At 44.9% G+C, this 14,687-nt stretch overlaps 1 protein-coding gene across 1 annotated transcript in view; it reads right to left on the bottom strand.

Annotated features, from left to right (window-relative positions):
- Positions 1 to 8,913, bottom strand: part of CD38 (CD38 molecule) — a 68,154-nt gene extending 59,241 nt beyond the window's left edge. The window contains exon 1 of the mRNA XM_019963120.2: positions 8,563 to 8,913. Coding sequence (XP_019818679.2) covers positions 8,563 to 8,774 — 212 coding nt within the window. The 5' untranslated portion in view covers positions 8,775 to 8,913. The remainder of the gene's footprint in view (positions 1 to 8,562) is intronic.
- Positions 8,914 to 14,687: the final 5,774 nt, after the last annotated feature.

Below are 14,687 nucleotides of genomic sequence, written 5' to 3'. Positions count from 1 at the left end.
TCCCGGACCAGGATCCAACCTATGTCTTCTGCATTCCAGGCAGATTCTTCGCCACTGAGCCACCTGAGTAGCCCTTGATAGCTTGTACGTCACTCATTTAATCCAGCTAAATACTTTTGCTTATTATATAACAGGCACTCTTTTAGATCCTCGAGATATATCCCTCAACAGAATGTCTCTAGACTAAATGACCGTATATTTCATGAAGCATCTGCTAGATTTTTAACATTTTAAAATCTAGTTTTTTTTTAAAAAAAGCAATAAAGTAGAAAGAGATGTAACAGAAGAACAAAAAAGATGATAACGAAACGAACATTTAAAAGCTAACACAAAGATACACAAAGGGTGCAGCTGCCCACAATACCTCTGTCACTCCTTGCATGGAGTGGGCGGTGTTGTTTCTCTGCCTCCCGAATCTGGGTTGAAGGGGTGACTTAACCAATGTAGAAGTGATGCTGTGCTGGTTACAGGTCTAAAGCTTTAGGAAGGGCTCTTCTGAAAGTTTGGGAACTTGGAAGAACTCCAGCCACACCACAAAAAGATCGTATGGTGACACCACGAGGTGAAGAGGGGCCCTGAGAAGAATAGAGAGAGAAAGCGAGGCCACCACCCCAGCTGACACCACGTGCCATGGCGCCATCTTGCAAGCGCCACGTTTTGGACGTTCCCTCCAAGTCAGTCGCTCCTGACTACAGCCCTAGCTGGCACCGTGTGAAGCAGGCCATCCAGCTGATCCCAGACAAGCCACTCAATTGGGAAAGATAACAAATGGCTGAGTCTTTAAGCCCCTATGTGTTAGAGTAATTTTTGATGCAGCAAAATATAACCAAAACAGAAAGCGCACCTGGAAGCGAGGCATGGCCTGATGGAAACCTAGAACACACGTTCAGTTCAGTTCAGTTCGGTCGCTCAGTCTGTCCGACTCTTTGCGACCCCATGAACTGCAGCACGCCAGGCCTCCCTGTCCATCACCAACTCCCAGAGTCCACCCAAACCCATGTCCATTGAGTCAGTAATGCCATCCAACCACCTCACCCTCTGTCATCCCCTTCTCCTACCTTCAATCTTTCCCAGCATCAGGATCTTTTCAAATGAGTCAGCTCTTCACATGAGGTGGCCAAAGTATTGGAGTTTCAGCTTCAACATCAGTCCTTCCAATGAATATTCGGGACTGATTTCCTTTAGGATGGACTGGTTGGACCTCCTTGTAGTCCACCATGTGTACAATGGTTCCTTTTCTGTGTCAGCTTGGCTAGCCCATGGTACCCAGAGATTGAGTCAGATGCATCTGGATATGTGTTGCATTTAAATGGATGCACTCTGAGTAAAGCAGGTGACCATCCACGGTCTAGGTGGGCCTCATTCAGTGAGCTGAAAGCCTTAAGAAAAAGACTGACTTCCTCCAGGGAAAAGGGAATTCTGCCAGCAGAGGCCTTCAGATTAGAGCTGCAGCATCAACTCTTCCCTGGATCTCTAGCCTGCCTGCCCACCCTGAAGATTTTGCCTTGTCAGACGCCAAATCACGTGAGCCAATTCCTCAAACATTATTGACTGGAGGATTTTTGCAGAAACTAATGCCTATGGCCAGCGATTTGTTATGTAAGTGAATACTGAATCACGAAGGATTTTATTCTTTTTTGTTGGCCTAATAGTCACATCGTCTGAATCAGAAGTATATTCTGAAGAACTATCATCTTCTGAGATCCTAGTATTTATGTTGCTTGGACAATCAGAGAAAGTATCTGCATAAAATTCACCAAAAAATGCCTCTTCACTTAAAATTTCATGATGTGTCTTTTTTTTTAATTTTATGGTAATACACTTGCTTATGACATACATAAGGTTGGAACAAAAGCTTAATGGAGCAAAATGTGAATGATAACAAACACAGGGTGTATGATGAACCCTTGATCAATTTTTAGCTCTAACAACTTTGCACGGTGATGTAAATTGTATCACTCTTAAAAGCACATTGCCACGTCTCCAGTCAATAATAGGTTAAATGAGCACTTTCTCTCTTTCTCTCCCTCTGTCGCTATCTCTCTATCTCTGTCTTTCTCTCTTCCTGATTACAACATAGCTTTAGCATTTAGCGCTGGGTGACAAGCTACAGTTATTAATAGAAAGGCCTCAAGAAGACTATTTGTGAAGGCTGAACAGACAGGACAGAAATTGTTATTGGAGGCTGGGAAAATGAAATCTGTGCTCTGAAGACCTGTCATCTGCCAAAATGGAGCTAACAGAAGCAGACCTAGTGAACTTCGGGTTTTGGCTAAGGAGATTTCCAGGCAGAATGTTGGAAGTGCCAACTCATTTCTTCTAGCTGTCTGTGAGAAAGATTCAGGGAGAAAGAAATAAACCAAAAGAGAACTGTTCATTTCTAAGCAGATTCAAGAGCAAGCATTTCCAAGTCAAGATTTGTTAGGTTTGAAATAAAACTGCTTTTCATTCCCAGTCTTTCCTAGTAAAAGAATTTCAAAGCAAGAAATGGCCTCAAGGCAATGATCACGCCCAGGGCACTGCCAATAAAACACCTTCACAGGGTCAAGACGTCAGAGGTGTGACTGGGAGGCTCTGAGACGTCATGGAGAAGAAGAAACTCAGCATGTCCAGCACCCCAGGCGACACCAGCCTTTCAGCTGACCCCGCCGCTGTGCCATTCATGGAAGTGATGTCTGAGCTGTTTGGGGTGCTCCAGCTTAGCTAAGCCCCCCAGTGACTTCAGCTCTAGCCGACATCACAAGGAACAGAAGAACCACCTAGCTAAGCCCCATCAATCCTCAGAGTCATGCAAAATAGTAAAATGGCTTATGTTTTAAGACACGAAGTTTGGGGGTGGTTTGTTACATGGTAATAGATAAGCAAGATACCAATTACAGATCATTTGAAACTGAAGAGTTGTAAGGCAAGAGACCTACCATAAACCTACTGATGGCAGTAATAATTACCAGTGGCTAACAAGTCCCTTTACCTAGCACTGCCACATTCTTTCTTCCTCGACACTCAATTTTACATAGCTGCAATTATTATACTCATAATTTTTATGATGGTTTTGTTTTGCATGATATTACTTATCACATTTTTGTATGTTAGACATAGTTTGAATAAAGTACTGCAGGGGTAGGAAGAGCTAGATCAGAGTAGAAATCCCAAGGTGAACAGTTGGCATAAATCGCTGCTTCGGCCCACTATCAATGACCAAGGCAGGAGAGAGCAGTCTAGGCAAGAGATGGGTGCAAAGGAGGATCGCAGAAATGGTCTCAGCTTTCATCAGGGAGAAGAGGGTATGACTACCAGGGAAATAGCCTGCTAGACTTTCGACAACATAGAAGGAGGAAGTTATTAATCAAAGAACCATGACCTTGAAGTTAAAGTCTCTGGGGGAACAGAAGGTAGAAGAGCTACAAGAACAACAGGAAGAGAGAAAGAAAACATCACATATATAATCTACAATATATGGAGAATTCTCACAGAAAGAAATAAACAAGCAACTCAGTAGAAATTAACAAGGATCTGAATAGGAAACTCACAGGAAAAAATATAAACAGCCAATAACCATACACAATATACTGAGAATCATCAACAGTCAGGGAACAATTAGTTGCCATTGTTTTTCTAGTTGCTATTGTTGTTCTAGTTAGCAATGACAAGATTGTGGGGAAGTATGACCTCTGATGGATGGTGATGGGGGTATACAATGATACAGTTACTTTGGAGAGAATTCAGAAATATTTATCAAATTTTAAAATATGCCTAATTCTCCCTTTGGCCCAGTAGAAATCTATCCTATAGAAACACTCCCATATGTACACAAATATATGTTGTTGTTTAGTCTCTAAGTTGTGTCCAACTCTTTACAACCCTATGGACTGTAGGGCCCCAGGCTCTGTTCTTGGGATGCTCCAGGTAGATATTGGATTGCCATTTTCTCCTCGCAGAGATCTTTCTGACCCAGGGATCGAAACTTTGTCTCCTGTGTCTCCTGCATTGCAGATAGATTCTTTATCACTGAGACACCTGGGTAGCTACATATACATATAACAACTATATATATATATATATATATATATATATAACAAAAATTATATATTTGACAAAAATATTCATTGCAGCATGTTTCTCCCCAACCAGCATGGTAGCTTCATGAGAGTGGGCACTTTATCCTTCAATCCTGTATTGTCAGAACTAGATCACTTTCTGAAACATAGAAGATGCTCAACAAATATTTATTGAATGAGCACTGGAAACTAATTTTCTATCAGTAGGAAATATCCACATCCATCCTACAGAAGGGTGGTTTCCCCAGTGGCTCAGAGAGTAAAGAATCTGCCTGCAATGCAGGAGACCTAGGTTTGATTCCTTGATTGGGAAGATCCCCTGGAGAAGGAAATGGCAACCCACTCCAGTATTCTTCCCTGGAAAATCCCATGGACAGTGGAGCCTGGCAGGCTATAGTCCATGGGGTCACAAAGTCAGACACAACTGAGTGACTAACACACACACACACACACAGAGGAAATGTTTACATCCACTCTACAGAATACTGTTAGCTGTTAGATGGTACTAGTAGTAAAGAACCTGCCTTCCAATGCAGGAGACATAAGAGATGGGGGTTTGATCCCTGTGTCCTTAAGAGCCCCTAGAGGAGGGCATGGCAATCCACTCCAGTATTCTTGCCTGAAGAATCCCATGGACGAAGGAGCCAGGCGGGCTACAGTCCACGGGGTCTCAAAAGAGTCGGATATGACTGAAGCGACTTAACCTGCACAACCTGTGTAGTGAATGACACTGAGAGATCTCCAGGACCAATTATAAATTAAAAATAATAATAATGATAATTACAGTAGAAAAGCTTTTTCATCATTGGAGGACCGATTTAGTGGATTGTGATTTAAATAAATGTAATCTTAGGCACCTCTTTTTTTGTTTTCTGCTTTTACTTTTATTTGGATGTTTTTTTTGGCGGCATTTATTCCCAGGCCATAAGTTTTTGTTTCTTCTGGGATATCTTTTTCTTTCGTGCAACCTCCTCTTCTGATTTAGGAATAATCTGTTCTTTTTCAGTGAAGATCATCTCAGTGTGGCTGGGAGAACTCATGTATGGGTTGATCTGACCATGAGCTCTGCAAGTCCTGCACCAGCAGCAAATGGTTTTTAGAGGTCACCTTTAGGCTGATTACGGCAAAGGAACATCTGTTTTGATGCTGGCCTTGGTCCATGTTTATTATCACTGAAAGATGCCTGTGATATTGCACTTCCCTCAAAAATAGCATGTTGAACGTTTAGAATACTTCAGGATCTTTCCTCCTTATTCTCATCATTCCCCCCATGTGGTAAGTACTGCCATTCCATTCCATAGCTGAGAACATTGAAGCTCAAAGAAAGTAATTTGCCCAGAGTTACACTGTGACAGAGCTGGGATTTGAACCCAGTGTGCAGAGTTCCTGCTCTTAAACTACCCAAGGATAAAGTGACCGTATATTCTGTTTAAGCCCAGCATAATTATTAATAGTATCCCCTTTCTTTTTTTTTTTTTAATTTGATTTTATTTTTAAACTTTACAATATTGTATTAGTTTTGCCAAATATCGAAATGAATCCGCCACAGGTATACCCGTGTTCCCCATCCTGAACCCTCCTCCCTCCTCCCTCCCCTACCCTCCCTCTGGGTCGTCCCAGTGCACCAGCCCCAAGCATCCAGTACCGTGCATCGAACCTGGACTGGCAACTCGTTTCATACATGATATTATACATGTTTCAATGACATTCTCCCAAATCTTCCCACCCTTTCCCTCTCCCACAGAGTCCATAAGACTGCTCTATACATCAGTGTCTCTTTTGCTGTCTCGTACACAGGGTTATTGTTACCATCTTTCTAAATTCCATATATATGTGTTAGTATACTGTATTGGTGTTTTTCCTTCTGTCTTACTTCAGTCTGTATAATAGGTTCCAGTTTCATCCATCTCATTAGAACTGATTCAAATGTATTCTTTTTAACGGCTGAGTAATACTCCTTTGTGTATATGTACCACAGCTTTCTTATCCATTCATCTGCTGATGGGCATCTAGGTTGCTTCCATGTCCTGGCTATTATAAACAGTGCTGCGATGAACATTGGGGTACACGTGTCTCTTTCTCTTCTGGTTTCCTCAGTGTGTATGCCCAGCAGTGGGGTTGCTGGATCATAAGGCAGTTCTGTTTCCAGTTTTTTAAGGAATCTCCACACTGTTCTCCATAGTGGCTGTACTAGTTTGCATTCCCACCAACAGTGTAAGAGGGTTCCCTTTTCTCCACACCCTCTCCAGCGTTTATTGCTTGTAGACTTATGGATCGCAGCCATTCTGACCGGCGTGAAATGGTACCTCATACTGGTAGTATCCCCTTTCTTTCCAAAAAGTTCCAGACACAGTCAGTGCATTATGGTCCCTCTACCTACAGAACGTACATAGGTAGCAGAGTGTTAAGAGTTCAGTTTCTGGAGCTAGATTTGGGGCAGTTTGCTCAAACTCTCCAGTTCAGTTTGCTTATATGTAACATGGAGATAGCACTGGTAATGCCTCAGATTGCTGTGAAAGGGCTAAATGGTTTGCCATTTTTTAAGTGCCTGGCACACAGGAAGTACCAGATTAATTATTAACCTGTTTATGCAAAGTGTGAGTGTATGTGTATTGTGAGATATCTCGAAAGATGTTCAAAAAATAGTAACAGGAGATATCCCCATTAATATTTTAAGTATATATATATATTCACATACACATTCGCCAACGGATATGTCTTTTTGATATTGTGTGTTTTGAATACTGAGTGTGTATTTAACATTGACTAGGTGTCCTGACAAGCACTAAAAAGCCACCTGGTCTCTATGGCATCTTGCTTGCTATATGGATATGAACGCCCCAAAGATGATCAAACAACAGCAATTTAAAGACTATTAAATTAACTGAAAATAAAATGATCGCTTTTATCATTACCATTTCAGATTGCATATCACTTGATTTGAGCTTCCAGGGTAGCTTAGCTGGTAAAGAATCTGCCTGCAATGCAGGAGACCCTCGTTTGATTCTTGGGTGGGAAAGATCCCCTGGAGAAGGGATAGGCTACCCCCTCCTGTGTTCATGGGCTTTCCTGATGGCTCAGATGGTAAAGAATCTGCCTGCAACTTGGGAGACCTGGGTTCAATCCCTGGGTTGGGAAGATCCTCTGGAGGAGGGCATGGCAACCCACTCCAGTATTCTTATTTGGAGAATCCCCATGGACAGGGGAGCCTGGTGGGCTACAGTCCATGGGGTTGCAAAAGGTCGGACATGAATGAGCAACTAAGCACAGCACATCACTTGATTTAAGTGATACATTAATTGAAATCTAAAGGAATGGCTCAACTTCTACATTTTCTCTCAATTAACTAATTGTAAGCAAAACATTTGACACCATGGCAATCTTTGGACTAGAACAATTTGCAAATAAGAAACTTCAGTCGCTGTGCTAGAACCTGAACTCATGGGCACCCGCAGGGAGGCTGGGGGGCAGGAAAGTGGGGGAGTCTCTCTGCCCACTTCCTCTCTCCCCAGCCCGGGGTCAAGTGTGTTTGGAGGCAGAACTGGTTTGAATCACACAGGTGAACATCGCAGCTAGCTTGCCCGCCCTTGGCAGCCTGGAAAAGGCAGCAAGCCAGCCAGCCAGCACCTTTTCACTTCCCAGCTTATTCTACTTCATGTACACTTTCAAAACTGAGTTTTCCGGGTGAAACTAAGCCCTGGTAATGGAAGTCAGGAAATCTGTTCACTTTGGGGAGAGATTAGTGGCTAGCTGGGATAGGGACGGAGAAACCTTCACAAAAGTCTCCATAGACTGGGTGTTCCCAGGGTCCCTACAGATTCATAAAGCAGATGCACTTTTGCGGCTGTTAGAATCTTAATTTTTAACCTTGCTGTTACTTTGTTTTCTGTCGTTACTGGGAGCTCTGGTCACATTTATTTCAGGGCGCACAAGAATCTCGAGGCTGGTATATTAATGAATGAAATGAATGTCGGTGATCCGGCCCCCCAGACACTGTCCTCCCCGGCCCCAGGCTCCGCAAACCATTTAATCCAGTGTCATCTGCAACACTCTGGGGACTTGGGAGGCAAGACATGGCGAACAGAAACCCCGCGCAACTCACCGGCCTCCCGTTGACTTTCCGAACCAGTCGCCGGGCGGTGGGCGCCCAGGGGAGCTGCGGCCCCAAATGGAAGCCCAGGGCGTCTCGGACAACTTTCACCCGCCGAGCGGACGCGCCAGTAGCCGCGTGCTGTCGGCGGGCTCCCTGAGACCACCGGCCGCCCGCACCTCTTGGGAGTGGCGCGCGCAAACGCGCGCCTGCACTGCCTACTCGGCACCGCCCGGCGGGCTCTCAGCTGACTCGGGACAGTAGGTGCCTTGTTGCCAGCAAATCCAGACGGCTGCTGTGTGGCGCGCGGCGTCCAGCTGTGCCCAGCTGTGCCCAGCTGTGCCCAGCGCGCCCCGCCGAGTGCCGTCCCCACCGCGCGTGGGGCCCCGTAGGGCGCCTAAGACTCCCACTCACCTGGAACCCGGCCGGATCGTCTGGGTGTAGGTGTCGCATCGCTCCTGGATGATTTTCTGAAAATCGGCGGTGCTGCCTGCCCCGTGCCACCTGTTGAGCCCGGAGTAGTGCCACTTGTAGATGCCGATCGCCCCCCCGGTGATCCCCGCCACCAGGAAGAACAGAAGAACGCACCAGCAAAGCTTCTTTCTCGGCGTGCAGCAGTCGGCCATGGGGTCCGATGAGGGTCTCCCGGACCAATTTGTAGAAGCGGCCGCTGGAGTCTGAGCGGCCGGGGAGGAGAGCGCTAGCCCGTTTCTCAAACTGCACTTCCCCTTTAGCGCTCGCTCGCCTTTTCTCTCGCTTCCTTTCCTACTCCTCCCCCCTCCTTCGAAGTCCCTCAGTGGCGATCGCTAGACCAGTAAGGATCTCAAGGTCTTAAAAAGCCTAGAGCCGTTCACTTCCTAAACGGCAAGAGTGAATATTGACATTTTAGGAATCAACGAACTAAAATGGACTGGATCTGATGGATTATATTCTTTGCAGCCAAAGATGGAGAACCTCTATACAGTCAGCAAAAACAAGACCCGGAGCTGACTGTGGCTCAGATCATGAACTCATTTCAAAATTCAGACTTAACTTGAAAAAAGTAGGGAAAACCACTAGACCATTCAGGTATGACCTAAGTCAAGACCCCTACAATTATACAGTGAAAGTGACAAATAGATTCAAGGAATGAGATCTGATAGGCAGAGTGCCTGAAGAACTATGAACTGAGGTTCATGACATTGTACAGGAGGCAGTGATCAAGACCATCCCCAAGAAAAAGAAATGTAAAAAGGCAAAATGGTTATCTGAAGAGGCCTTACACATACCTGTGAAAAGAAGTAAAAGGCAAAGGAGAAAAGGAGAGATATACCCATTTGAATGCAGAGTTCCAAACAATAGCAAGGAGAGATAAGAAAGCCTTCCTCAGTGATCAATGCAAAGAAATAGAGGAAAACAATAGAATGGGAAAGACTAGAGATCTCTTCAAGAAAATTTCAGATCCCAAGGGAACATTTCATGCAAAGATGGCCACATTAAAGGACAGAAATGGTATGGATCTAACAGAAGCAGAAGATATTAAGAAGAGGTGGCAAGAATACACAGAAGAACTATGCAAAAAAGATCTTCATGACCCAGATAACCATGATGGTGTGATCACTCACCTAGAGCCAGACATCCTGGAATGTGAATTCAAGTGGGCCTTAGGAAGCATCAGTACAAACAAAGCTAGTGGAGGTGATGGAATTCCAGTTGAGCTATTCCAAATCCTAAAAGGTGATGCTGTAAAAGTGCTGCACTCAATATGCCAGCAAATTTGGAAAACTCAGCAGTGGCCACAGGACTGGAAAAGGTCAGTTTTCATTCCAATCCCAAAGAAAGGCAATGCCAAAGAATGTTCAAACTACTGCACAATTGCACTCATCTCACACACTAGCAAAGTAATGCTCAAAATTCTCCAAGCCGGGCTTCAAAAGTATCTGAACCATGAACTTCCAGATGTTCAAGCTAGTTTTAGAAAAGGCAGAGGAACCAGAGATCAAACTGCCAACATGTGCTGGGTCATGGAAAAAACAAGAGAGTTCCAGAAAAACATCTATTTCTGCTTTATTGACTATGCCAAAGCCTTTGACTGTGTGGATCACAATAAACTGTGGAAAATTCTGAAAGATGGGAACACCAGACCACCTGACCTGACTCCTGAGAATTCTGTATGCAGGTCAAGAAGCAACAGTCAGAACTGGACGTGGTACAACAGACAGGTTCCAAATCAGGAAAGGAGTGTGTCAAGGCTGTATATTGTCACCCTGCTTATTTAGCTTATATGCAGAGTATATCATGAGAAATGCTGGGCTGGAAGAAGCATAAGCTGGAATCAAGATTGCCAGGAGAAATATCAATAACCTCAGATATGCAGATGACACCACCCTATGGCAGAAAGTGAAGAAGAACTAAAGAGCCTCTTGATGAAAGTGAAAGAGGAGAGTGAAAAAGTTGGCCTAAAGCTCAACATTCAGAAAACTAAGATCATGGCATCTGGTCCCATCACTTCGTGGCAGATAGATGGGGAAACAGTGGAAACAGTGACAGATTTTATTCTGAGGGGTTCCAAAATCACTGCAGATGGTGATTGCAGCCATGAAATTACAAGATGCTTGCTCTTTGGAAAAAAAAGTTATGACCAAATTGCTGCTGCTGCTGCTGCTGCTACTAAGTTGCTTCAGTCGTGTCTGACTCTTTTCGACCCCATAGACGGCAGCTCACCCCGCTCCCCCGTCACTGGGATTCTCCAGGCAAGAACACTGGAATGGATTGCCATTTCCTTCTCCAATGCGTGAAAGTGAAGTCGCTCAGTCATGTCCGACTCTTTGTGACCCCATGGACTACAGCCTACCAGGCTCCTCCATCCATGGGATTTTCCAGGCAAAATGGAAATGGTGGCGATGGTGGGGGTGCCATCGCCTTCTCCATGACCAACCTAGACAGCATATTAAAAAACAGAGACATTACTTTGCCAACAAAGGTTCGTCTAGTCAAGGCTATGGTTTTTCCAGTGGTCATGTATGGATGTGAGAGTTGAACTGTAAAGGAAGCTGAGTGCCAAAGAATTGATGCTTTTGAACTGTGGTGCTAAATATTCATTGGAAGGAATGAATGGCCAATACTTTGGCCACTTGATGTAAAGAACTGACTCATTTGAAAAGACCCTGATGCTGGGAAAGATTGAAGGCAGCAGAAGGGGATGACAGATGATGAGATGGTTGGATGGCATCACTGTCTCAGTGGACATGAGTTTGAGTAAGCTCTGGGAGCTGGTGATGGACAGGGAAGCCTGGCTGTTGCAGTCCATGAGGTCTCAAAGAATCGGACGCGACTGAACTGAACTGTCCACTTCTTGAGCAGAGGGAGCCAGGCTCCTCATCTCTAGGGAGAAGCCACCACTTTGTTTTTACTTGTTGTTCAGTCGCTCAGTCGCGACTCTTTGAGATCCCATGGACTGCAGCCCACCAGGCTCTGCTGTCCATGGATTTTTCCAGGCAAGAATACTGGAGTGGGTTGCCATTTCCTTTTTCTGGAGAATCTTCTCCACCCAGGGATCAAACTGGCATCTTCTGCATTGGCAGGTGGATTGTTTACCACCGAGCCACCTGGGAAGCCTTTGACCTTACTTGGCAGACACTCAAAAAACAGACAGTATAACTTTATACACCTTGGTTGGCTCCCTTTCCCAAGTTGCACTTGACACGTAACCCACACCTGCTTCCTGGAGATTATCAAAGTGACCGTCTGCCTCCCTACCTGTGTACGGGCAATGCCCACCTCTGCTTAGCACTTTGAGAAACACCTGCTCAGCCTCCTGTAAAGGTTCTGCTTAAGCCTTCTCTCCAGTGGCATCAGTGTAAGTTCTGGCTGGGTAATGTGGGGTAAGTTACTTGACCTCTCTGTGCTTCAGATGTAAAGTGGGCACCGTAGTCATACTTACTTTACGGGGCTGTTATGAGGATTGAGTGAGCTCATAATTATCAAGGGCTTCCCTGGTGGCTCAGATGGTAAAGAATCTGCCTGCAATGTGGGCGACCTGGGTTCGATCCCTGGGTTGGGATCCCGGGAGTAGGGAATGGCTACCTACTCCAATATTCTTGCTTGGAGAATTTCATGGACAGGGGACCCTGCCACAGAGGAGCCTGGTGGGCTATATGGTCCATGAGGTCGCAAAGACATGACTGAGCAACTTTCGCTTTACTTCTTCACTTATCAAGTGTTAAGCGAGGCACATGATAAGCACTAACATGATATATGTTAGCAATTCCTACCTACTCCCTGAGGCTGTCGACAGGATACAATTCTAGAAGCCATGAGGCGTTGCTTGGAACATGTCAGCGTGTGTCTGGCACGCAGTAAGTACTCAAAGTAGTGATTCAACAACTAATCCAATGGCTTTTCCGAGCACCCACTGCACTGCCTCTCTCAAGGTCCTACACTAGGAGCACCTCTGATATTTTAGCAGAGACCTAAGGAAAGTGACTTCCTGGGGCAAAAAATTCCCAGAGTGGAGAGCAGGTGCCAATACCCTGAGGCAAAAAAGCTCCAGAAGATAGTGGAGGACAGAGGAGCCTGGTGTGCTGCAGTCCATAGGGTTGCAAAGAGTGAGACAAAAGTTAGCGACTAAACAACAACAGGAAAAGCTCTTGGTCTGTTCTGGGAGCAGCAAGGAGGCCATTGGAACTGGAATGCAGGGCTGAGGGAGGCAGACCAGGAGAGAAGTTCAGAGGGTAGGAGGAAGGCAGGCCACCTATGGCCTTGCAGCACAAAAGGACTTTTGGGGCTGTGGATTCTATTTTTAACCTATTGAATGTCACTCAGTGACTTGATCAGATATGACACTTAAAAGGCTCCATCTGGCTTCTGTATTGAGAATAAATTGTAGAAAAGTAAAAACAGAAAGATGAACACCAGTTACGGTGACTGTAACCAGGAGAGTAGCAACAGAAGCAGCAAAGAAAAAAGGAAGTTGCATTCCGGATGTAGTTTAAAATCAGAAGCAAGGGAATTTACTTATGAGTTGGAGGTAGGGTTTACCGGAAAGACGGAAGTCTAAGATGACTTCAGGAATTTTGGTCTGAGTAACTGACCAGAGAAAAGACACAACTGCCATGTACAGCAAAAGGAAAACTGGGGGTGAAATAGATTTGGTTTGGGGGGAAAGGCATGAAACAAGAATTTGGTTTTAGGGGTGTTAAGTTTGAGATGCCTATTAGACTGCAAGAGGAGACACCAAGTAACTGACGGGATATAAACATTTGGCATTCAGGCCAGGGGTTAGTCCTGGAGACACGGATATGGAAATCTTTCACATGTAGTTAGGTTTTTTTGTTTTTTATTATTACATCTTAGCCATTTGTAATGGTTTAGAATTTTTTTTTTTTTGATGGAGCTGGGCTTTGTTCAGGCTTCCCATGTGGGCTTGCAGGCAGTGGGGGCTACTCCCTAGCTGCAGTGCACAGGCTTCTCCTTGCTGTGGCTTCTCTTGTTGCAGAGCACAGGCTCTAGGTACAGGGGCTTCAGTCACCGCAGTATACAAACTTAGCAGTCGCAGCTTACAGGCTTTATTGCCCCGCGGCATGGGGGATCTTCCCAGTCCAGGGATCAAACTCAAGCCTTTCCCCGATACTGGGTCCTCACAGATGCCATCACCTCTTCACCTCCCTCCCCACCCCTGCTCCCACCCCCAGCCAACTCCTCCTGATTTCCTTCAAGGCGACTTCCTCCGGAAGCCTTTCCTGACCCCCTGGAGCTCCCAAACTGGGTCAGGTCTCCAAGCTGTATACTTTCCTAGCAGAAGAACACAGATGCCAGTGACAATACAGAGCCCCATATCTCTGGTGTGGACCACCTAGACCAGGAACACGTCCTCTGCTAATTTCTTCAAGATGTCCTCTTCAACCGGACCAGGGTTTGCTTACAGCCAGGTCTGTAGGAATAGTACTTATTCTCTCAGTATCCTGGGACTCAAGTTGGTGCCCACAACTGCTGGTTGAATGAATAAATGAATGAATCACAGACCAGAGTCTTATTTCTGGCCCTTGCTACCCCATCCTTTCCAAACTAGATTCAGAGGATTACTTTCACAATCTCAGATCTACGTGAAATAGTATGAATATGGGGGGAGAAAAGTTGGTTTTGACTGAGGGTTCATTTCCCTGATCTCTGACCTTATGCTCTGCCTTCTTCCACTCCCTTCTCCTGGGTGTGAACTTTGTTTTTATACTGAATATTGAGCAAGATCCAAAATCAGTTACTCCTATTCCTTACTGAACTAAATCTTCTGTTATTACAACATCTAAGATCTGCCACACAAACAATCCCTTTTAACAAGGTATTTGTTTTTGGAAATGGGGGAGTTATTTCATGTTTAATGGGCACAGTTTCAGTTCAAGAATGTAAAAAATTTGAGAGATGGACAGTGGGAACAGTTGCACAACAATGTGAACATTTTCAGGGTCACTAATCTCTACAGTTAAATACGGTTAAATAGTGTATTTTATATTATCTGACTTTTACCAAAATAAGAAAAAAACATTAAAAGAAAAGATAAATAC

This window comes from Bos indicus, chromosome 6, assembly GCF_029378745.1.
Source record: "Bos indicus isolate NIAB-ARS_2022 breed Sahiwal x Tharparkar chromosome 6, NIAB-ARS_B.indTharparkar_mat_pri_1.0, whole genome shotgun sequence".
Lineage (NCBI taxonomy): Eukaryota > Metazoa > Chordata > Mammalia > Artiodactyla > Bovidae > Bos > Bos indicus.
Note: the sequence above shows the minus strand (reverse complement) of the source record. Positions and strands in the feature narration are given on the sequence as shown.